Source organism: Perca flavescens, chromosome 15 (assembly GCF_004354835.1).
Source record: "Perca flavescens isolate YP-PL-M2 chromosome 15, PFLA_1.0, whole genome shotgun sequence".
NCBI lineage: Eukaryota > Metazoa > Chordata > Actinopteri > Perciformes > Percidae > Perca > Perca flavescens.
In genome coordinates, this window is record NC_041345.1 from 10080388 (window position 1) to 10104674 (window position 24287).

The 24287-nt window shown below is 40.0% G+C and overlaps 3 protein-coding genes across 6 annotated transcripts in view; 2 read left to right on the forward strand and 1 right to left on the reverse strand.

Annotated features, from left to right (window-relative positions):
• septin9a (septin 9a) overlaps positions 1–24287 on the reverse strand; it is a 70622-nt gene that overhangs the window by 15414 nt on the left and 30921 nt on the right. Inside the window, exon 1 of one of the 4 annotated variants that reach the window (XM_028600220.1) lies at positions 10160–10261. The exons of the other annotated variants lie outside the window; for them this stretch is intronic. The gene's annotated coding sequence lies outside the window, so the exon portion shown is untranslated. Of the gene's footprint in view, positions 1–10159; positions 10262–24287 lie in introns of those variants that run through there. 4 annotated transcript variants of the gene reach the window in all.
• On the forward strand, positions 15433–17696 carry LOC114570022 (uncharacterized). Its single transcript, XM_028600221.1, has 2 exons — positions 15433–15554; positions 16120–17696. The coding sequence occupies exon 2, from the start codon at positions 16124–16126 to the stop codon at positions 17099–17101; it is 978 nt and encodes a 325-aa protein (XP_028456022.1). The 5' UTR covers positions 15433–15554; positions 16120–16123; the 3' UTR covers positions 17102–17696.
• Positions 21361–23387, forward strand: LOC114570023 (uncharacterized). Its single transcript, XM_028600222.1, has 2 exons — positions 21361–21466; positions 21839–23387. The coding sequence occupies exon 2, from the start codon at positions 21840–21842 to the stop codon at positions 22782–22784; it is 945 nt and encodes a 314-aa protein (XP_028456023.1). The 5' UTR covers positions 21361–21466; position 21839; the 3' UTR covers positions 22785–23387.

Here is a 24287-nt window from a genome sequence, read left to right on the forward strand (position 1 = left end):
AAATAAAATCGAGAATAAAATCGATTCGGGACATTATGAATCGATTTGTTAAATCGTTGGCAATACCGAGCCCTAGCTTTTACCAACATTTACCTAATTTGTGATAAAATAACCAGTGAAATGGCCCCCTGAGAGTTCTTTTGGCCCTAGCCAAGTTTAAGTGGTTCTGTGACCTGGTCCCTATTCTCATGGTATTTCTACTTTAGAAGGCTTTGTGTACAAAGTACCTGTATTGTCCTGAAATAAGTGTCTCATTTCCTAGTTTGAGTACAGGGTACTGAGAACAATACCAACCACATCTATTGTATTAACAAACCGTCTGTTCTGTTTAACAAATAGTAAACGCACACCGCTCACAGAGTGTGGGTGGAAAAATACTAAAGCAACCTAAAGACAGAGTGAATGGAAGAGAGACCGAAAGTTGTCTGCTTATCCTGCATCTTAACTAACTGGTTTTCAAGACAGAAGCAGCAAGACTCTACAGAGCATTGTTAACTGTCCTTCATGAGTGCACGCTGCCTGTTTGCCCAAGTCAAAGTAAAGTCAAAGACTGTAAAAGACTTGGCAAATGTACAACACACACAAAAGAACACAAAGTGCTTGAAGCAATGGAAATCAATCACTTTTATTACAAGTAATAAACCGTTTTAGTCCTGTGTCGTCAATTTCAGTAAACTACAAATCCCACAAGTGAAGCGTATTGTGTTAATTCTGTTGTTTTGAGTGTGACTAATACCAGAATTGTGAAGGACTCACAAGTAGCCTATTGTAAAACATCTGGATTAACTGACCATAAATCAGAGGCATTCATACCTTCAGCTCTTCCACGATGTCCTGCCAAAGTGCTCTAGGCCTAAAATGTTTTCTAGCCAGTAAACACAGATATCAGGAGACAGCCGGTTGGATAAGGACCCAATAAATGTTAAAAGACATTTGACCTCCACATGAAAAATGTCTAGCCCTGCATGTCGTCTTACCAGCATGGGGACATTACCCCAACCTTAGTCAAAACACTAGCCTGAGATAGAAAGAATACAAGTTCATGCCAGGTCAAATAGGAATAAGAAGACACCACATACTGTAGGAGCATCAGGTATCTCAGTATGTGTGGTGGATGTTAGCACATAAACAGGCTTTGGTGTAAACATGATAAATATTGATTTTGTTAAAAAAAAAAAAAGTCTCAGGTCAACTGATCTAGCTCAAATTTTTTTTAAACAATTATGTTGAGCAGTTTATCAAATATTATGCTTTAAATGCCTGCGGTGTTTGAGATGACTTTCTCAGTGAGAAGCAAACAGTTTTCCCTCACAGCCAAAATAAATATGAGTCAGGAGGACAGGGTTAATGAATGTCCCAGAGCAGTTACTACATATGTGGTGAAAGCCCTACACTCTAAAAGCCCAGCTTAACTAAGATGTCTTAATTTCCCATCAAGAATAATGCCTACAAAGATCAATAAGGGATTTAAAAGGATTTAGATTGGATAAAATGCTATCAAACCCCATCCCAATCAATGACACAATGTTATCAGTCTACCATCCCACAGCAACCCGGCAGAACTGGAGGAAACGTCTTAAGTGATTTGGTTTTTAGGCCCTAAAAAGCGTTCAACTTCTTACTATGGAGGGAAGGAGTTCTACATGACACATTTCTTTCAAAGTTACAAGAATTATAGTAATTTATTTGAGTCTGTATTTTCTCTGTGCTATTCTCACTGGCTAGAAGAAGGTTCTGAAGGGAAATAAGATGTATTTCGATGGACCAATCACACTTAACCCCCATCACATTTTGATTCAAATGTTTCTTGTTTGCTTGTTGCTGTCACTGTCAGTCAAATCTGATCAAACCACAACCACGCAGTCAAGTTTGTTAGTGTTAAACTGTTAAAAAATAACAGCTGAGAGATCTTTAGTTTTGATTGTTGCTTTTTTGTCTTAAGTCTTTTATGTTGCAGAGAAATATTTAAGATTCAAAATCATGTTTTCAAGGGGTTATATTCAGGGGCTGCAAATGTCTTCCATACTTTGGGCTTTTTCACTTTGTAAACCTATAATGTGCACAAAAAGATACATAACACAAAGGGAAGGGGAAAAGCCAAAAAGCATAATATGAGCACTTAACCGTCCCTCAGCTCTACTTTCTAAAAGGTTTTCCCCTGTATCGGGTCCAGTTATGGGCTTTCATAGATAATGTTTTCTTTGAGTCTGAATAAGAAAGCAAAAATAATTTTAGAAATTGGAAAGCAGAGAATGACTCATTGGGCTTGCTGTGATCCTGTTTTCAATTACAGGCACTACAGAATATCTTTTCTTGCTTCCAGCAGTATCGGATTACTTTGCTTTTTGTAAATATGGCTGGGGTCTCCTACTGTATACCACGAAGCATTTGGGAGTGGAGAAAAGAGGAAAAATCAAAGCAAAGATAATAAAGTCAAAGCAGCAAGAAAAGATGTAGTCAAGAAGAGGTAGAGAAAGGCAGGAGTGTGGGGATAAGCATGATAATAGTAGAAGCAAAAAGGAAAAGGATTATTAAGTAGGGGGAGGTAAAAAAAGATAAGGTCAGGAAAAAGAGGACAGAGGAAGGAGTGTGGAATGGAGGAGGAGGGGAGGAAACAGAAAAAAAGTGTGGAGAATAGCGTTTGCGATTTATTCCACTTTTGGGTCATTCCTAACTACACACAAATCTCCAAACAGGGCTGTAAATACAGTTGAAACCAGTTAAACCCGTCCCTGTGTGTTGCCTTTTTTTAAAGAAAAGAAAAACTATGAAGAACACTGCAACTGTGACGTCTATGTTTAGTGGAGATGTGGTCAAAACCACTGAGCCATGCCTCAGCTGTCCAGGGTGTTGATCCTGACAGCAAGGCGAGCAGGTCAGAGGTCATGTTCCCAGTTTAGGTTGGAAAAGAGTGGTGCTGAGGTTAGTCCCTTTATGACAAACCAGTGGTTTGACCCTCTGTACAAACTGGCTTGAATCTCAAGAGAGGAATCCAGAGAAAGAAAAGGACTTGGACCAAGAGAAGTTCATATCATAGGAGTGTGATTCATACACTGAATCCTTAAAACTCTGATTCTTCTTAATCATTCCCTTTATTTAGATACTTTTAGGACTGTGTTATAGAGTTATTAGAAAGTACCACCTATTTTATACTTTCTTAATTAACCATGATATACCATAATTTGTTTTTTTAACCAGTAGAGCACTGTTAATACTTTCAGAAACTTAAAGACAGGATGACTCAAGATGAGTCAAACCATTGTTCTTGTTTGTTAATTACTGTAATAGTACCAATCATGGCATTCAGAGCACAAACACTTTTAAAGTGAAGTTTCTGCGGCTAAGCTTAACTCTTAGATTCCACCAAGCGTGTCTGTGCTGCGTTCCGGCGCTGCTGCGGCCGCCACCAGCAATTGTGGCCACTCAAGACAATCCTTGGGATCCCACCAAGCAGCGCATTGTAGAAGCTCTCCAGAAGCGGCTCTCCGCTCCGCTAAAACTACATGCCAGGTCTATTTTTTATGGAACCGCGAGGCTAGAGCATCCTGTCAATTTTCCAAAATAGACCCCCGATCGCATATCTAATACACAGAAACAAATTTTTCATCCATGTCATTCATAACTGGACTAAATGGAAGAAATCATCCAACTATGTAGACTACTTACTTTTATGGTAGAAGCACAAATATCCAGAAAAAATGACCAAAACAACGGAATCTGTGGGTTGGGCAGGTAAAACCTGCAACTAAGTTGCTCCCGCATGGTGGACGGCAGAACAAAACCCTGGCACAGCAGGAACGCGGCGCATCTGCGCCTGGTGGAATTTCGGGGTAACACAGGTCCACCACTATTCATAATCCCTCAAAGTGGGGAGGCGGCTTGAGCTCAGGTATTTCATGTCAAGTCATTCCACTACTTGTCTGGAGCTACATGTCAAACACACATTAGCAGACTAATGCACTAAATGGGTCGTTTGCATCTTTGCTCTGGTCTAAAATCTTTTATGGGCCCTCTTTGAAAACATTTGCTCATCTTGTTCTTTATTTAAATTCCCAGACAGGACATAGAAGGTTTGCAGGCTTGTCTCATCGTAACATGGATACAGTTGTCTTGATGGTGACCCAGATCCTTCTTCAGAAATGTGTGGACTGCTGCAAACCTTATTCAATGTAATACAATAAAAAAAAAAAAAGAGTTTCTGTGAGGCCTTTCCAATGATTCTCGAGCTTGCTTTTTTACGGTTAATTTCCCCTAAGAGGAAGAAATGGTACAAGCATAACTGAGAAAAGATTAAAGTGCATGTAGCCATTCAATTACTTTCAACTGGAACTCCAACAGCGCTCCAGCACAGAATCAATTACTGTCGATAACTCAGACCACATTGGTTTAGGGCAGGCCCAGGGGAGGTTTATAAACATTCATGTAAATACACCCAAACACTTTTTCCCACCCTCTGACAGTGAATCCCTTAATAAAATGGGGAAATTGGAGTGGTGGCAGTGCAAATATGGCCTGTTGTGTTATTAAAGTCAGTGTGTTTGTGCAGCAAGGCCCAGTTCCCAGAGTCCTCATCATTCAGCTCTCTAGAGAAATGTGCTCTTTGACCCCTGCAGGGTCCAACTCGCTCATTGTGTCACCTGGCACTGGGTGTGCATTGGTCTGTGAAAGATATGTGTACGCTTCCTTCTATTCATAATGTGTAGGGATGTCCTGATCACAGTATCAGAGCCGATTTTCGCATTTTTAACCGATCGGGGATGGGCATTTACCCTGATTACCTTACTCCGATCAGATACATCAGCTTGTACTGATTGCCCTAATCACACACGCCCTGCACCACAGCCAGACTGCCTGGATGCCGCCACTTTCAAACCAAGATGGGCGCGGCCACTCACCAGTGTCTGTCCAGAGAGTGTCTCTAAAAATAGTCAGTCTTTCTTAGTCACCCTTTTTTCTTTTAAGCAGAAGTGGATTACACCAATTCTCCACACTTTTTCTGGGATTCCCCCAGGAAACCACGCTTTCAGGCCATTATTCCCTGGAGACGACTGTAAACACAAGAAGAAAATCAAAGAATGACTATTAAGTGCAAGACACATTACTACGTTTAGTTTTATCAAAGATTGACTATTAATCGCAAAAGGCGTCAGTTTAGTTTTCGTTGTTCAACAGGGAACTTGAGACTGTTTTATACGGTTTTGGTGTTGAAACAAAAGACTAATTCGTTCCACTAAGTTAAATGTATTAAGCTTAAGAAATATTTTAATAACTTTGTTTACATGGTTATTTTTGTTAACAAAAACCGGTGTGCTGCTCCATTACCTGAGTAAAGTATCCGGTCGGGACCCGGTATCGGCAGATATTCAATATTTTTTTTTTTTTTTTTTTTTTAATCAGATCGAGGGTCAAAAAAGCTGATCGGGATATCCGTAATAACGTGTGGTTATGTCTTGTGTATAAGAAATATTTTGTATGAATGTTTGTAAAGGATTGTATAATTACTACGTGTCACCTCTCCACAGCTACACAACAAAATGTCTTAATACATTCTTTGTACTTTCAGTCTACACAGCCCAGGTTTTATTGATGTCAGTGCAAGTAGCTTCAGCAACTAGTTTTACTTAAAAGAAAGTTGAGAAAGGTTTGTAAATTTCAGTAATGAAAGTAGAAGCCCACAGATTTGTCTAGACTGCCAGAAGAATGTGTTCAGACCCCACACTGCGGTGGTGTAAAAGAGAGCTGTTGTCTTTCTAGGCTCTTTAACTGCCCCCGACACCGAGCAGCTCACAAGAAAAAAGGTCCTTTACAGCAACAAAGTGCATTTTGCAAGGTTTAATCCATAGATTATGAAAAGCAGGAGAAACTAAGGTAATGGACAAACTCATCACTCTACGGCTCATTTATTTAATTTCTAACTCAACATTAACATTTAAGGAAAGAGCTTCCACTGCAATACAACATTCCTGCAATTGACGGAATTGTTAAGCCTTACAAAACAATATTCTAGCCCAAAGCGCCTGCTAAACGTTAACCCCTAGGTGTGTTTACACAAAAGCTAACTGAATCAGGAAGTTGCCAATTGAGGCTCTTTGCAAAGAGGCTGAATAATAAGTTAACTAGCTATTATCTGCTAGTTGCTCACTGACAGGAGTTGCTAAAGTCATTAGGCTACCTCTGTGGTAGCTAGCCAGTGTAGTTCTTTATCTTAGTGAGCGGGTCAAAGTGTATCAGTCAAATGGTTGGCTGACAGCAAGCAAGGATCTACAGGGCCATGGGGCTCAGGAATCTGACCTCTTTCCTCACATCAGTTTGACAGTCAAAAGATGTCAAACTCATAACACATCTTCACATGCAGTTGTATGTCAATATGGACATACATGAAACAAACATTTGAAGCAATCCTGTTTCTGGAATCCTTAGGCCCTTTGACCCACTCCACAATCTGTCTGTGTCTGTGTGTGTGTGTGTGTGTGTGTGTGTGTGTGTGTGTGTGTGTGTGTGTGTGTGTGTGTTATACAGCCTGTCACTCTGGTCCTCTCCAGGCCTCAGGGGCAGTATTTATGGACTGTGACTGACCCACATACAAAGCTCAAGAGTAGCAGACAATACCTTCAGAAGACCCAACTACTACGGACTATAATAATTCGCTAGGTCATGTAGAACAGTTGACTAAGTATGATTTCCTTTTCATTCAGTTGAATGGAGGTTAAATTAGTCAATTATTAAGGCTTCCTCATCACTCATATTGGCACTTAACCTTTAAAATCCCTGTTGTCTTTTAGAGGACATCCTCTATTTTAAAATTCCAAAACATAATTTTTGACACTGTGTACATTACTGTACCCACTCCACTTAAAGATTAAGTCCTACACATTTTGTGTTACTACATTGTAGTCTGTCCTGATTTATATCTGATATATATTAAAAATCCTAGGTTTACAGAGTCAACTAAAACACTACATTTTACAACACTTTCTTATAATGAACACAAAATGCACATGCATGCACATCCACACACCACAAAACGTGTTATTCTAAGAATGTACAGCACGTCGAGCTACAAAACCTTATCAATTTTACATTACAGAGCTCCGGTTGCATTCATGAAATATTTTGCATTTCAAAGTTATGATGATGAATTCCACAACAGAAACATAATCGTACTGCACTGACTTATTGGCTACTCAATCACACACAGACACAGAAAGACATTCAATATGCAGAAGGTAACGATGACCTTTTCAGCATCCCATCAAACACTGGTGAAAGGCCATTGCCTATTCTTGCCTGGCAATGCACAGGGGGCCACAACAGTGCTCCTTTCATCAGCTGTGTGTGTGTGTGTGTCAATGTGTGCGTGCATGCTTGTGAGGCAAAACAGAGGCGGGTGACTCTCTAAAAAGGTGAAGGGTGGCTGCTGTTTTCCATCGGTTTGATATTATCAAAGAGCAAAGCCTTGTATCGCTCAGGTCAACCCTAGACAACAAAGCATAGATGATACAATGCAGAGGTTCTGCTTTGTTACAACTGCTGTCACATCACCAGTTAGCCAAAAGATCACACACTTTCTCGCTTACACACAGACAGAAAGACTAATTAAAGAAGCAGAAAAGCAAAAATAAACTTGAAAGAAACTTGAGATGGATAGGGCAAATGAGACCGCTTATACAGAACAAAGAGAATATCCTTTGATTTTGGTAAACATCTGATATACAGGGTTTCTGACTGGAAAGTAATGAGGACTACTTTCCACTGATTACCATTCACTAAGAGGATTCCTTCACTGTACTTTCCAAAGAAACTAAAATGATTCCCTTACGCACTCTGCGGAGCCTAATGACAACATGTGGCGCTAACCTTTAACTTTGCTGCACAAACGCACACTTCCGAGTGCTCACTATGTGATCTGGTAATAGATCACTGTCAGAAACCGCAAAACACGTCCAGTGTGTTGACAATGTCAGAAGGGAGGAAAAATGGAGAGAAGCAGAGAAGTGGATTTAAACACAGTAGGGGCAGAAACATGATAGAACATCGCTCTGTGTGTGTGTAAATAAAATAAAGAGAACACCAAGTCTCTCCTATACTACTTTTGTAGTATAACTTAAAGTCTAGTTTAACTCACATCTGTGAAAAAGTTTGGATCATAAATCAATAACTAAAAAGGAAAATAACACTAAATGTCCTATTTAAAGTTTTCCCTGGGTTGGTGAGGGAGAGATCACTAAAGCGAAACTTGAAAGAGCAGCCTGTCACTAAAATGAGAATAGCTGGTCCACCTTAAAGCCAGCCCACCTTAAGTCAGTGAGCCTGAGCTGAAGTTGTCGCTAGCTCTGTGGCTAAACCTAAACCCTCCACTTTTTTTAACTAGCAGCTAGCATGCAAGACACTGGAACTTGGCTTGGGTCTTGAGGAGTAGTAGCATTTATTCACCGACAGATAAACTCTCTCTCCAACACACACTCGCTACAGTGTAGGCTTCAGCCGCCGCGGTTTGCGTTTAGGCTGCTGCTAGAAGCTTGCTCCCTATATTGTTTGTGAACTTCTGGATGGTGGTTTGTCATACGAGTGATCAAATTGGCGGCGTTAAAGGATTTGACACCGCATCCTCCTCTCATTACTTCGACCTTGCAAGTATTGCATAGTGCTTTCATGGGTCTCATTTTGAAAAACAGCCAGACCGCAGACATTGTTATTAGTTTATAAGGTCGTGAACAGTCCCCTTTCATTAACTGTTCAGTAAAAGGAGCAGCATTAGCCTTATTTCCAGCTGTAGTCCCCTTTGCTTAGTCTTCACTTTAGCTACGTCACTGATTTACAAATAGTAAAAAAAAAAAAAAAAAAAAACACACACAAGCGCCACCCAGACCCACACAATGGTAGCTGGACGGAAATCATCATCTGTTGTTGACATTGGGTCAGTCTGCTTATTGGGCCGATGCCGGTGTATAAAAAAAATAAATTAGGGTGTGTGTGTGTGTGTGTGTGTGTGTGTGTGTGTGTGTGTGTGTGTGTGTGTGTGTGTGTGTGTGTGTGTGTGTGTGTGTGTGTGCACACACACACACACACATACAGTACAGGCCAAAAGTTTGGACACACCTTCTCATTCAATGCGTTTCCTTTTTATTGTCATGACTATTTACATTGTAGATTCTCACTTAAGGCATCAAAACTATGAATGAACACATATGGAATTATGTACTTAACAAAAAAGTGTGAAATAACTGAAAACATGTCTTATATTTTAGATTCTTCAAAGTAGCCAGCCTTTGCTTTTTTATTAATAAGGGAAAAAATTCCACTAATTAACCCAGACAAGGCACACCTGTGAAGTGAAAACCATTTCAGGTGACTACCTCATGAAGCTCATTGAGAGAACACCAAGGGTTTGCAGAGTTATCAAAAAAAGCAAAGGGTGGCTACTTTGAGGAATCTAAAATATAAGACATGTTTTCAGTTATTTCACACTTTTTTGTTAAGTACATAATTCCATGTGTTCATTCATAGTTTTGATACCTTCAGTGAGAATCTACAATGTAAATAGTCATGAAAATACAGAAAACACATTGAATGAGGTGTGTCCAAACTTTTGGCCTGTACTGTACTGTACACACACACACACACACACACACGTGTCTATTATGCAAAGACAGATTGATTACAAAGCTTGCCACAGAGCAGACACACATAATTAGGGGATGAAAGAGAGAATGCAAGACCTCAACAATAGTACCTACACACACACACACACACACACACACACACACACACAAACAACTGAAAAACTTCTCTCCGAAACTTACACCTATACCTGTACTCAAAAGCCATTTTTCTTTGCAGCCAACAAACACATTCGTCTTGCATATTACGCCTGACACTGAACTGCTAAAAACAATAACACTTAGACACAAACAGCTGGTTTTACGAGTCAAGTATGGAAGGCATGCAGATATATGTATCAAGTATGGTATGTGAAAAGAGATGATCAAATCTCCTCTAACAGGAAAGAGGGGGAAGATGCAAAAAAAAGAAGAAAAAAAAAGAAAGAAAAACGAACACAAAGGAAAATGTACTCCTCTACTTCCATCTGCTTTCTTACAAATGCACACATCACACTCATACACTCTGCACACACTCTCCCGGTACGCAAAACACTCACCGTGTGTGAACTGTGTCTATGTGTGTAAGAGATGTCCCCTGCCAAAGTGCAGCGCTCCAGTGAGAGGCCAAACTCTGCTGTGGCTCTGCAAGCTCCTGGCCTGCCCCTCCCACTCTTGCCTGTCATGTGACTCAGCACAAAAGGCTACACCCACTTCCTTCAAATTATCCCACATCCAACAAATAAAGAAAATACCTTTCAATGTGTATAAAAACAAAGGTAAACTTTTATTATAAAAAAGTAGCAGAATTTAAACGTATAAGGGGGGGGGGGTGTTAAGCTTAACATAGAGAAGCTGGGTTATTTGGTGAAAGGCAGAGGCATCTACACCACACTGAGGTTGGTTGAAGCCTTTGGGCCAGCTGAATGTCCCTCTCCTCAAGTCCCAGGATAATTTACAACCCTAATTATCTGACCTGAACCTCTCATCTACTCCTCAGGCTCTGCATTCATCACATCACATTCATTTCTCTCACAGAGACCTGAGACACATCACACTGGGATTCCCTTTGTTATTACATCTGTTGGTAACACCGTTAGGATATCTGTCATCTATGAATCAGGGTGGCAGTTTTCACAGCCATTTAATTCACGCATTCTTGTAGGGCTGCCACCTCTTAGTCGATTAGTCGACTAATCGGTCGTTTTGGTCTTAGTCGACTAAGATTTCTTCAGTTGATAAGTCATTTTTTATGCTTATTCATGCTTAATTACTTATTTCCAAGAAACTCATGAGCACATTTATGGTAAACACAAGATTTAAAGTGGTGCTTTTGCAGGATTAATTGTGGAAAAACTCAGTTTTACAGATGGTTAATTAACTACATTTATATTGTGCTTTTCTAGTCTTAACCACCTCTCAAAGCGCACAGCTCTGTCAATTAAATCAACTAATCGATTAGTCGACAAAATCGTATAAGTGTTAGTCGACTAAGAATTTCTTTAGTCGAGGACAGCCCTACATTCTTGTGTCCTGCAGAATGAGCAGAGGATATGGAGACATTTGTTCGTTCAACTAAACTGACATGTTTTGGCAATTGTAAATAACTGCAATAACATCCTGACAGATTTCCAACCAACAAAAAACATTACTAGTATGATGTAAAAATCATTATCATCTAACTATACATCTATTATTAAGTAGAGAGCCAACACAGCAGCATTTGAGGATGCAGTCATTTGTAATCTTTTAAAAACAGAGCAGCAAATAAAGTCAGTTTTCATAATGTTTTAGAGGGAAACAGAGAAGAATGACAGTTACATGATAATAAAACTTGAGTGCCTCAACATTTGGAAATTTTCTGTTAAATAGTCAGAAATGCAGCATTCACTTGTTTTTTTAGAACCTGGGAACAAACCAATTACTTTGGCAGATTACTATTCTTATGGAGTATATATTTGTGTGATTAAAGAGGAGAGGAAACAGCTGTCTCCAACCTCACATGATGTGTAATTATACACCAGTGCAGGGGGTTGAGTGCAACCTTAAAGCCACATAAGCAGGCACACATGCACACACAGGGCAGCACCTGCATTCCTCGAGATGAAGAGTCATGTTTCTGAAAAAGCAGGCATAACAGGCTGGAAAGATGGATTTGTTTCATTTCTTTACACACTTTGCTGCCAAGATAAACCTTTCTCCGAGCACATGCCGGCACCGTAGTGCTGAATGCCTGCTACACCCAGTGCAGAATGTATACCATGTCCATCTAACCAATCTGAAGCATCGTTACGGGTCTTCACATTCTACACTAGACCAACATTCAGTCTCACTCACACACTCACACACACACACACACACACACACACACACACACACACACACACACACACACACACACACACACACACACACACACACACACACACACACACACACACACACACACACACACACCTACCTTACTAAATGAGGAGTTCAAATAAACCCTGGGTATACTTAGTTTTACAATGTGGGAAATGTTATACTTTCCCCATACTACAGACCCAGTCATAAAACTGTTCGGTCTTTGCCTTTTCTCTTTTCATACCCCTCTTTGTGAAACTCCACTTTATTGCCCTAATAAAAAAAAAACAGTGTTTAAACTAAAGATACAAAAATGTGGATAAAACTGACAGGAGTTACTAGTGGGTTTAGAAGCTACTGGAGTGAGTTTGCTTGGCGCGGTTATTTTTTTTTAAAATCACCTCAGTACCATTTTCACGTACTTGAAGAAATTGGTCCTTTCTTACTGTGTTCTTTAAAAAGCTACGCTGTGGATGATGCAGGCGTGACCACAGGAGAATATTACACAAGCACTGTGTTACTCATACCATGTACAGTTAGATAGATAAAGCAAGCCAGTGTAGTGAACTGATCGAAAAAATTAAATACATTTTACATCACATAAACAAAAGGCAAAACAAATTCAACATGTTCTTTGCCATTCAAAACACCCACATGTAATACATTTAATACAGTAGCCTTATCTGTGATTGTGTGAGTGAGTGAGTGTCATGGTACAGTTGCTGTGTTGTTTAAAAAGAGAAATTAATGTGTTAAACCGCTTTGAGCATATTTGCCAACTCTGAGCTCTGAATACAAACTTTTCCTCTTCCATCTTTCTCACATCACCGCCTCTCTGGAGCCAAACTCCGTCTCCATCTTTCATGATCACCAATAACTCAAGTTTGTCTTACTCTCTTTTACACCAAACATTTAAGTAACAGTTTTCTGAGCTCCCCCGAGTTCAGAGTGTAAATCTGTGTTGGCCCTGTTACCACTGACACAAAACATACCCCAGTTCCCTGCATATTTTATTGTAGCTCAGTCTGTGACAACTCTAAAGCTATGTAAGCTGACACATGACTTACAGATGTTATTAATAGGTTAAAAAAGATCTTTTGTAAGATAAAAACAGATTTCCATCCCCTCCCCTTCAAAGTTTCTTCTTAAAAGATGCTGACTCCTGCATAAGTGAACCCTGAATGAGCCAGCCATCATTTGTTTGATCCGACATAACTTGGCATGCTCCTTTATTACAGAGTTGTTGTCATGCTGGGAACATGGCAATCCTAGATTAAATAATTCTTAATTTTAAGGAGATGAGGGATGTTGTGACAGAAAGCCAATGGCAGCAGCTGATGTTTCTGGGCTGCGCTAAGCCAAGATGGTGTCATGTATTGGCATGCGGAGCATAGAGCTGCCTGGCTGACCCCCTCGCAGCTGTCCAAGGTCTTTCATAACACAAACATGATGGATAGAAGTAGCATGACTCACTGTGTGCATCATAATAATTGCATCACTGGCTGGTATTTTTCCTCTACAGAAAAAAAAAAGTGTATACTACGGTGGCCTCTCTCCCCTTTCATGTCTTCATCTGTCCTGTGAAAATAAAGGCCTAAAAATGCTAAAAAAAGTATATGACATGTTAAAACATTTGGGAGTATAATATAATGGTATCAAAGGGAACAGAGATATCTTGTGCCCCACAAGTTTGCTAAATAAGCATGCCGTGAAATATTTGAATTAATTTCTCAAAATAAATCTATGACTACGATTTATAAAAAATAAAAAATAAGAGTATCATAATACATAATCATTTGTATGATGCTCTTGAGTCCTTCAATATTATCCTCCCGGCTCTGCTGCAGGACTAGCTCTCCCAGCTGCAGGTGCCTGACTCCACTGGCAGGTGGATCACAGACTTCCTGTCTGACAGGAAGCCGTACATGAAGCTGGGAAAACACGTCTCCGACTCTCTGACCATCAGCACCGGTTCCCCTCAAGGCTGCGTCCTTTCCTCTCTGCTCTTCTCCCTGTACACCAACAGCTGCACCTCCAGTCACCAGTCCGTCAAGCTCCTGAAGTTCGTGGACGACACCACGCCTACAGGTTGGAGATTGACCACCTGGTGACCTGGTGCCGTCAGAACAACCTGGAGCTAAACACTCTGAAGACAGTGGAGGTGGTTGTGGATTTTTGATATGATGCAGCCCCACCCGTCCTCCATCACCCTGGGTGACTCCACATTCAACACTGTGGAGTCCTTGCGCTAAGCTGGGCTCCATCATCTCCCAGGACCTCAAGTGGGAGCTGAACATCAGCTCCCTAATCATCAAAAAAGCACAACAGAGGATGTTCAACCTGCCAAAGACAATGACGGTGCACTTCTACACTGCCATCATCGAGTCCATCCTCGCCTACTCCATGACCATCTGGTACGCGGCTGCCACCATCAAGGACCAGGGCAGAATGCAGCGTATCATCCGCTCTACTGAGAAGGTGATTGGCTGCAATCTGGACTTGTACGCCTCCAGGACCCATTTTTCCACATCCTGTACTAATAAATACAGCCTTTTTTTCCTTAATGTTAAACAGTTATACATATTTGTTTCTGTATTTATTGTTTATTTCAAATTCCTTGTGTTACTTACTGATTCTGCTGCCTGTGTGAAAGGTGTGGGTGGTGACCACAGAAATACTAAATGTTTCCTTTGTGTGTTGGACTCTTTCTTTCTGCCTTCCCCATAGGGAATACCAAAGTCTTCATTCAGGATATCAAAAGAAATTACTAGACAAAAAACAAACAGCATCTGCAGTCTCACAACAGCTCTCCACACTAAACCATGCTGTATGCACACAAACAGCTGATCTGCTGTTTGGTATGATTCTAAATCTAAACTATAATGGACATTGGATGCAGCAGTGACATACATTAAACCTTTCACAAGCTCCATGTTTGATACCTTCCAGGTGTGCGAGACCAACTACCTGTGTGACAGCATCTCCTGCTGGTTGCTGGTAGAGTTGCAGCAGCTGAACAGGGCTAATAACATCATAGTTACACAACTTAACTATTCCTCATTCTGCAGATTATCACAGGAGAGGCACAGATAGAGTTCAGCATACTATTGATATCCGGTGTTATCAGCAGATCCTAATCCAATGTTAATTATGAAAGTGAAAAATACTTAAAAGTAATAAGATCTGCTCCAAAATGTAATGGGTTCTTCCTTGGTCCATGCTACACCCTTCCACCAAATTTGATAAAAAAAAAAAAAATCGGGGCAGAAATTTGTATAATCTCATTGGACACACTCACTGCCATTACTCACAGGATGACTGCTCTCTTTACAGACTCATTCCTCTGAGAACTGTACATAAAAATGCTTTTTGCATTTCTACAAGCACATGACTGGTAAACCCAAACAGGAAAGAAGGAAGTACTACTTTTCTTTTCTTCAATACAGTAGATGGTTTGACCTGAACAGCTGTATTATGCAACTTTCTGTAAACACCAGCAACTGTTCTTTTGTCAGTTTCGTTTACAAGGAAACGGTAACCTAAACAGAGTTCCACCTACTCTCACACAAACACAGAGATCAGATACTTGATGGCAGCAGACTAACGCAGGTGAGTTCTTTTAATTTTCTGATTGTAGTTTTGTTTAGTGGTTGTTTTTCACCAATTGGTGAATTATTTAACCCAAGTCTTCTTTTTGAGTGTTTTCTCCTCTCTGTGTTACTATCCCTTTACCATAGCTCAACAAGGAAACACCATCTATTGAAACACAAAGAGGGAATTTCCTACTAAAAAGATTAACTTTAATAGATACTCACTTCATTTGATTAACTCAGGCTGCTGAAGCCTCACATTAACTTCAGATAAACATACAAATATATTTTTTCATAGAATGACGACTGCAGATTTTTTTCCTTATACTGGCCTAACCCTTACAGCTCATATGAGCAGGAGGAACGAAAAGACAGTCTAAACCTGTTTCCATTTTCATATGGCCACCTGACAATTGTTTTAAGACAGACCTTTAATTGTCACCCTGTAACATCTGTTAGATGTTAGAATGAGCTATTCATCAAATCATCAATCATGAAAATAATTAATCTCTACAGATACATATATGGATTGAGAATGTACAGCATGGATGACTAATGGGGAAAATTACTTTTTAAATATACAGGACGATGAAGATGTCAGGAAGAGTCACGAGTTGCTGCGTAGCTCTGTTCTTTGCCCTGACTTCTGTGTCGGCTGTACAAAGGCTCCGTTCAATCAATGCTTTGAAGAAAATCAACTATGGCCAATCTGTGCCCAAACACAGCCTTGTGCTGCTCTACTGGTTTGCCAACACAGTTGAAATCAACAATAACAATGTCATAAGGCTGACCTTTGACCCAAACAATGGAGATTATGGCTCACATCATTATGGCAACTATGAGGGGCTGCTGGACCCACTGCCTCTGGGAAATAGATACCGATACTACACTATTGGCAATCTCAATCATGAAACCTCCATGCCACTTCCACTTTATGTTGTCCGTCCCCGAACAGGGTATGTGGGAGGAAACAGGGACAGGATCATAATTTGTGTCAGGGAGCAGAACATAGCAGGGCAAGCTTTGCAGATAGATCAAGTGTATATCACACAGCATTATGACACTTCTGAACATCAGGGGACACCTTATGATCCAGATCATACCTACAGGATCACTACTAACCTCCTGAGACAGATCAGAGAGTTTTCTGTGGGAGAAATCCAACAGCAACTGTTGTATCTCAGAAACCTCTATGGAAGTAACGCTGATGTTTTACACATCAGAAACACATGGGGTGACCTTGCTTGCCTTGGACTGCTGTTGTATATTGTGATCCAGGAAAAGCACTCTTCTAACCAACACAACAACAGACATGAAAACAAAAGAAATAACCAGGCTTCGAAGAGCCACGTTCCTAGAAATTTTCAAAACCAAGGTTATGTTGCAGTGAATATCAACGATGATGAGGACCACGAAACCAGGAGGACGACTTGGAACAGAGAATCAGGCAGTTACAACACCTCAGTACCCTGTAACAACGTCAAGGGATGGATCTGTTGTATTTGTTGTATTGGCACCATATGTTTAATTTTATCTATTTATTTGATTTTTATAAACAAAAGATAAAACTACAAAGTGGGAAGAGTGCAAATATAAAAGTCTAAGATAACAATACGTTGCAAATAAGGCAAAATCAGGTTAACACCATGGATTATAAAATTTGTCAACGGAAGTGATCAGTGAGATACAGGCTTGGAATGACAATCTTGTGATGAAAGGTCAATCCCCCATCTAAAACCATGTGCCATGATGGGCTCAGAGTCTTCAGGACATTTGGAGCTTTATAGCTTTATTTACTAAATTTCAGTTTGTTAATAACAGCAGGATTTCTTCTTAGTAAAATGGCTTTTACTGTATATCATAATGCACTGCTCTGCCATGGTCATAAAGTTTAGACTTCATTCATGCAACAATGCCATGCCCCAAAATGTATAAAAATAATAACTCACTGACTATTCATCCTGTCTTTCATAGCGATGAAGAGAATGTAAATTTCGCTTACAGATAAATGAAAAAGATAAGTGAACGGTGGTCTGTTATGGACAGCCGTCATTGATAACGTATTAGCTTTAACAATAGGAGTGTATTTTAATGATGGTTTTGTATTGTTTCTGTGGTGTTGGAAATTGTGTGAATATTAAACTACAATTTGTCAAACTGATGACAGTGTTTTTATTTTAAGATCAAGGAAACTGGAGGAGCACAAGTTAGATGTGTAAAATCATGAAAACAACTTTAACGATTCGTCCTTTTACATACAATCACAGAAAGGGAACAGATATATGGAATGCCATTTTATTTAATAATAAATACATGATTGAATAAACAAATAAGGCTATGACACATCCTGAAATAATTTAATGAGTCAATAAATATGAATATATAAAAACATAAAAATAAATATAAATGGGTCATTATAGTTAAATAAATCGTTTTTTACTTAATTTTTTCAGGGGACTTTTATTTCATGATTACATATCATACATTCATACTTAATAACTACTTGTTATTCAAATGAAGGGGTGTGGCCATCTCACAGCCTCAGACTAAAAGCAACTAGCTAGTGGTGAGCTCTAGTTCACCCAGTAGAGTGTGCTCCCCATGTAGGCTCAGTTCTTGGCAGCGGCCCAGGTTCGAATTTGACCAGCGGTGCTTTGCTGCATCTCATCCCCCCGTCTCTTCCCTTTCCTGTCTTGAAGTTATCTAATTTTGACATCCCTACTGTGAACCTGGCACTGCACTGGCTGAATTTGTTGCTACTGTACAGCCGGTGGGAAATGCACTCTGAGGGAGGACTCTCATTTGGACTTCCCCAATGTCTACCATGGTTACACCCTTGCACAGATATATACTGGGGTAGGACACTACTATTTAAGAAGGCAGTATTGGTACACATATGAGGAGAGTAAATATTAAATGGAAACAACACTACAATGAAAATTTGAATTTAGAAATGTAGCCACACACATACATAAGGAGGAATGAAGTAATGTAACTTATTTTAACCCCCAGCAATACTTGATTAGCCAGTTTAATCTACAGGGAAACAGTAACTTAAAAAGATTGACGCCTACTGCACACGAACACAGAGATCAGATACGTGACGGCAGCAATCTAACACAGGTGAGCTCTATTCATTTCTGATTGCTAGTTCTGTTTTTAATGTTTACCTTGTCACTATTCCACATTATTGGCGAAGCATTTCACTCATGTCTTGTGAGTGTTCTCCCCTCTCTGTGTTACTATTCCTCCACAGCAACTCCACTGGCAGGTGGATCACAGACTTCTTGTCTGACAGGAAGCCGTACATGAAGCTGGGGAAACACGTCTGACTCTCTGACCATCAGCACCGGTTCCCCTCAAGGCTGCGTCCTTTCCTCTCTGCTCTTCTCCCTGTACACCAACAGCTGCACCTCCAGTCACCAGTCCGTCAAGCTCTTGAAGTTCGTGGACGACACCACGCCTACAGGTTGGAGATTGACCACCTGGTGACCTGGTGCCGTCAGAACAACCTGGAGCTAAACACTCTGAAGACAGTGGAGGTGGTTGTGGATTTTTGATATGATGCAGCCCCACCCGTCCTCCATCACCCTGGGTGACTCCACATTCAACACTGTGGAGTCCTTGCGCTAAGCTGGGCTCCATCATCTCCCAGGACCTCAAGTGGGAGCTGAACATCAGCTCCCTAATCATCAAAAAAGCACAACAAAGGATTTACTTCTTGCGGCAGCTGAACAAGTTCAACCTGCCAAAGACAATGACGGTGCACTTCTACACTGCCATCATCGAGTCCATCCTCGCCTACTCCATGACCATCTGGTACGTGGCTGCCACCATCAAGGACCAGGGCAGAATGCAGCGTATCATCCGCTCTACTGAGAAGGTGATTGGCTGCAATCTGTACGCCTCCAGGACCGATTTTTCCACATCCTGTACTAATCAATACAGCCTTTTTTTCCTTAATGTTAAACGGTTATATGTACATATTTGTATCTGTATTTGTTTATTTCAAATTCCTTGTGTTACTTACGGATTCTGCTGCCCATGTGAAATTTGTGGGTGGTGACCACAGAAATACTAAAAAAAGACTCTCTCTTTCTGCCTTCCCCATAGGGAATACCAAAGTCTTCATACAGGATATCAAAATAAATTACTAGACAAAAAACAAACCGCTTCTGCAGTCTCACAACAGCTCTCCACACTAAACCATGCTGTATGCACACAAACAGCTGATCTGCTGTTTGGTATGATTCTAAATCTAAACTATAATGGACATTGGATGCAGCAGTGACATACATTAAACTTTCACAAGCTCCATGTTTGATACCTTCCAGGTGTGCGAGACCAACTACCTGTGTGACAGGATCTCCTGCTGGTTGCTGGTAGAGTTGCAGCAGCTGAACAGGGCTAATAACATCATAGTTACACAACTTAACTATTCCTCATTCTGCAGACTATTACAGGAGAGGCACAAATAGAGTCCAGCATACTATTGATATCCGGTGTTATCAGCAGATCCTAATCCAATGTTAATTATGAAAGTGAAAAACAATTAAAAGTAATAAGATCTGCTCCAAAATGTAATGGGTTCATCCTTATGGCAAAAATGATAATCAAGATTATTTTGATCAATATTGAGATCACGATTAATTATCACTATTATTTGTTGATTTTAGCCAAAACAAATTTTATTGTCACATAATTATTTAATTATAACTGCTTTTACATCCATATTGTGCTACATTCCTACTAATACATCCATATTGTGCTACATTCCTACTAATACATCCATGTTGTGCTACATTCCTCCTTTATTGAAGGATACTGTCATTTCAGCTGTTGTGCGACCGCTTTCCACACATGCACGTTTGCCGTGAAAGATACAGGCAACGCAATTTTCTGTTAATGTTGACGGCGCATGTGGTGCCTGGTATCTACAAGACGAAATAGCTACGCGGATTTCGGTGGCTCATTACACTGCCACTTACATGTCATAATCATCGCTGAATGTCACGCTAGTAAACACTAATAACACGTTACACAGCAGGTAACGTTAGCTTACCGTTAGCCACAGTAGTAACTGGATTAAACACAGCTAAAATGCTGACTGCCAAACAGTGTAGTGTGTCTGTATTTCACCGTAGGATTCCAACAGCGGGACGTCCAACAGTCTGCTTCTAAAGCTAAAAGACAAAAACTAGCACTGGTAACTGCTGTTGTCTGAAAAACAACACAGACGGGACAAAATGTTGCGTTTACTGGTAAACTGGTAAACATTGTGACCGGCTTATGATGACCGACTGCTACCTGTTGCGGAATTTTCCTCACGTTACTCTGTCCTCTGTGACTGTCTACATCTAGAAACTAAGCTGCGCAGTGCAGGCAGGGAACAGCTCTGATTGGCTCATGGAGACATGTGATCAGACAGTAGTTTATGGAGCGCTAGATTGGATTTGCAAAAACTGTTTTTGATGCATTTTAAATATTGCTCGATCACGCAAATTTGATCGTGGGAAGCCAAAATCGTGATCGTGATTAAAATTCAATTAATTGTGCAGCCCTACACCCTTCCACCAAATTTGATAAAAATCGGGGCAGAAATTTGTATAACCTCATTGGACACAATCACTGCCATTACTCACAGGATGACTGCTCTCTTTACAGACTCTGGGAACTGTACATAAAAATGCTTTTTGCATTTCTACAAGCACATGACTGGCAAACCCAAACAGGAAAGAATGAAGTACTACTTTTCTTTTCTTCAATACAGTAGATGGTTTGACCTGAACAGCTGTATTATGCAACTTTCTGTAAAACAACAACTGTTCTTTTGTCAGTTTCATTTACAAGGAAACGGTAACCTAAACGGAGTTCCACTTACTCTCACACAAACACTGAGATCAGATACCCGACGGCAGCAGACTAACGCAGGTCAGTTCTCTTAATTTTCTGATTGTAGTTTTGTTGAAAGCCTCACATTAACTTCAGATAAACATACAAATAAATTTTTTCATAGAATGACGACTGCAGATTTTTTTCCTTATACTGGCCTAACCTTTACAGCTCAGTATGAGCAGGAGGAACGAAAAGACAGTCTAAACCTGTTTCAATGTTCATATGGCCACCTGACAATTGTTTTAAGACAGACCTTTAATTGTCTGCCTGTAACATCTGTTAGATGTTAGAATGAATTATTCATCAAATCATCAATCATGAAAATAATTAATCTCTACAGATGCATATATGGATTGAGAATGTACAGCATGGATGACTAATGGGGAAAATTACTTTTTAAATATACAGGATGATGAAGATGTCAGGAAGAGTCACGAGTTGCTGCGTAGCTCTGTTCTTTGCCCTGACTTCTGTGTCGGCTGTACAAAGGCTCCGTTCAATCAATGCTTTGCAGAAAATCAACTATGGCCAGTCTGTGCCCAAACACAGCCTTGTGCTGCTCTACTGGTTTGCCAACACAGTTGAAATCGACAATAACAATGTCATAAGGCTGACCTTTGACCCAAACGATGGAGATTATGGCTCACATCATTATGGCAACTATGAGGGGCTGCTGGACCCACTGCCTCTGGGAAATAGATACCGATACTACACTATTGGCAATCTCAATCATGAAACCTCCATGCCACTTCCACTTTATGTTGTCCGTCCCCCAACAGGGTATGTGGGAGGAAACAGGGACAGGATCATAATTCGTGTCAGGGAGCAGAACATAGCAGGGCAAGCTTTGCAGATAGATCAAGTGTATATCACACAGCATTATGACACTTCTGAACATCAGGGGACACCTTATGATCCAGATCATACCTACAGGATCACTACTAACCTCCTGAGACAGATCAGAGAGTTTTCTGTGGGAGAAATCCAACAGCAACTGTTGCATCTCAGAAACCTCTATGGAAGTAACGCTGATGTTTTACACATCAGAAACACATGGGGTGACCTTGCTTGCCTTGGACTGCTGTTGTATATTGTGATCCAGGAAAAGCACTCTTCTAACAAACACAACAACAGACATGAAAACAAAAGAAATAACCAGGCTTCGAAGAGCCACGTTCCTAGAAATTTTCAAAACCAAGGTTATGTTGCAGTGAATATTAACAATGAGGACCACGAAACCAGGAGGACGACCGGGATCTGTAACAACAGCAAGGGGTGGATCTGTTGTTTTTGTTGTATTGCCACCATAGGTTTAATTTTATTTATTTATTTTATTTTTATAAAGAAAAGATAAAACTACAAAGTGGAAAGAGTGCAAATATAAAAGTCTAAGATAACAATACGTTGCAAATAAGGCAAAATCAGGTTAACACTAAGGATTATAAAATTTGTCAACGGAAGTGATCAGTGAGATACAGGCTTGGTATGACAATTTTGTGATGAAAGGTCAATCCCCCATCTAAAACCATGTGCCATGATGGGCTCAGAGTCTTCAGGACATTTGGAACTTTATAGCTTTATTTACTAAATTTCAGTTTGTTAATAACAGCAGGATTTCTTCTTAGTAAAATGGCTTTTACTGTATATTATAATGCACTGCTCTGCCATGGTCATAAAGTTTAGACTTCATTCATGCAACAATGCCATGCCCCAAAATGTATAAAAATAACTCCCTGACTATTCATCCTGTCTTTCATAGCGATGAAGAGAATGTAAATTTCGCTTACAGATAAATGAAAAAGATAAGTGAACGGTGGTCGGTTACGGACAGCCGTCATTGATAATGTATTAGCTTTAACAATAGGAGTGTATTTTAATGATTGTTTTGTATTATTTCTGTGGTGTTGGAAATTAGTGTTTATTAGTGTGAATATTAAACTACAATTTGTCAAACTGATGACAGTGTTTTTATTTTAAGATCAAGGAAACTGGAGGAGCACAAGTAAGATGTGTAAAATCATATAAACAAGTTTAACGATTCGTCCTTTTACATACAATCACAGAAAGGGAACAGATATATGGAATGCCATTTTATTTAATAATAAATACATGATTGAATAAACAAATAAGACCATGACACATCCTGAAATAATTTAATGAGTCAATAAATATGAATATATAAAAACATAAAAATAAATATAAATGGGTCATTATAGTTAAATAAATCGTTTTTTACTTAATTTTTTCAGGGGACTTTTATTTCATGATTACATATCATACATTCATACTTAATAACTACTTGTTATTCAAATGAAGGGGTGTGGCCATCTCACAGCCTCAGACTAAAAGCAACTAGCTAGTGGTGAGCTCTAGTTCACCCAGTAGAGTGTGCTCCCCATGTAGGCTCAGTTCTTGGCAGCGGCCCAGGTTCGAATTTGACCAGCGGTGCTTTGCTGCATCTCATCCCCCCGTCTCTTCCCTTTCCTGTCTTGAAGTTATCTAATTTTGACATCCCTACTGTGAACCTGGCACTGCACTGGCTGAATTTGTTGCTACTGTACAGCCGGTGGGAAATGCACTCTGAGGGAGGACTCTCATTTGGACTTCCCCAATGTCTACCATGGTTACACCCTTGCACAGATATATACTGGGGTAGGACACTACTATTTAAGAAGGCAGTATTGGTACACATATGAGGAGAGTAAATATTAAATGGAAACAACACTACAATGAAAATTTGAATTTAGAAATGTAGCCACACACATACATAAGGAGGAATGAAGTAATGTAACTTATTTTAACCCCCAGCAATACTTGATTAGCCAGTTTAATCTACAGGGAAACAGTAACTTAAAAA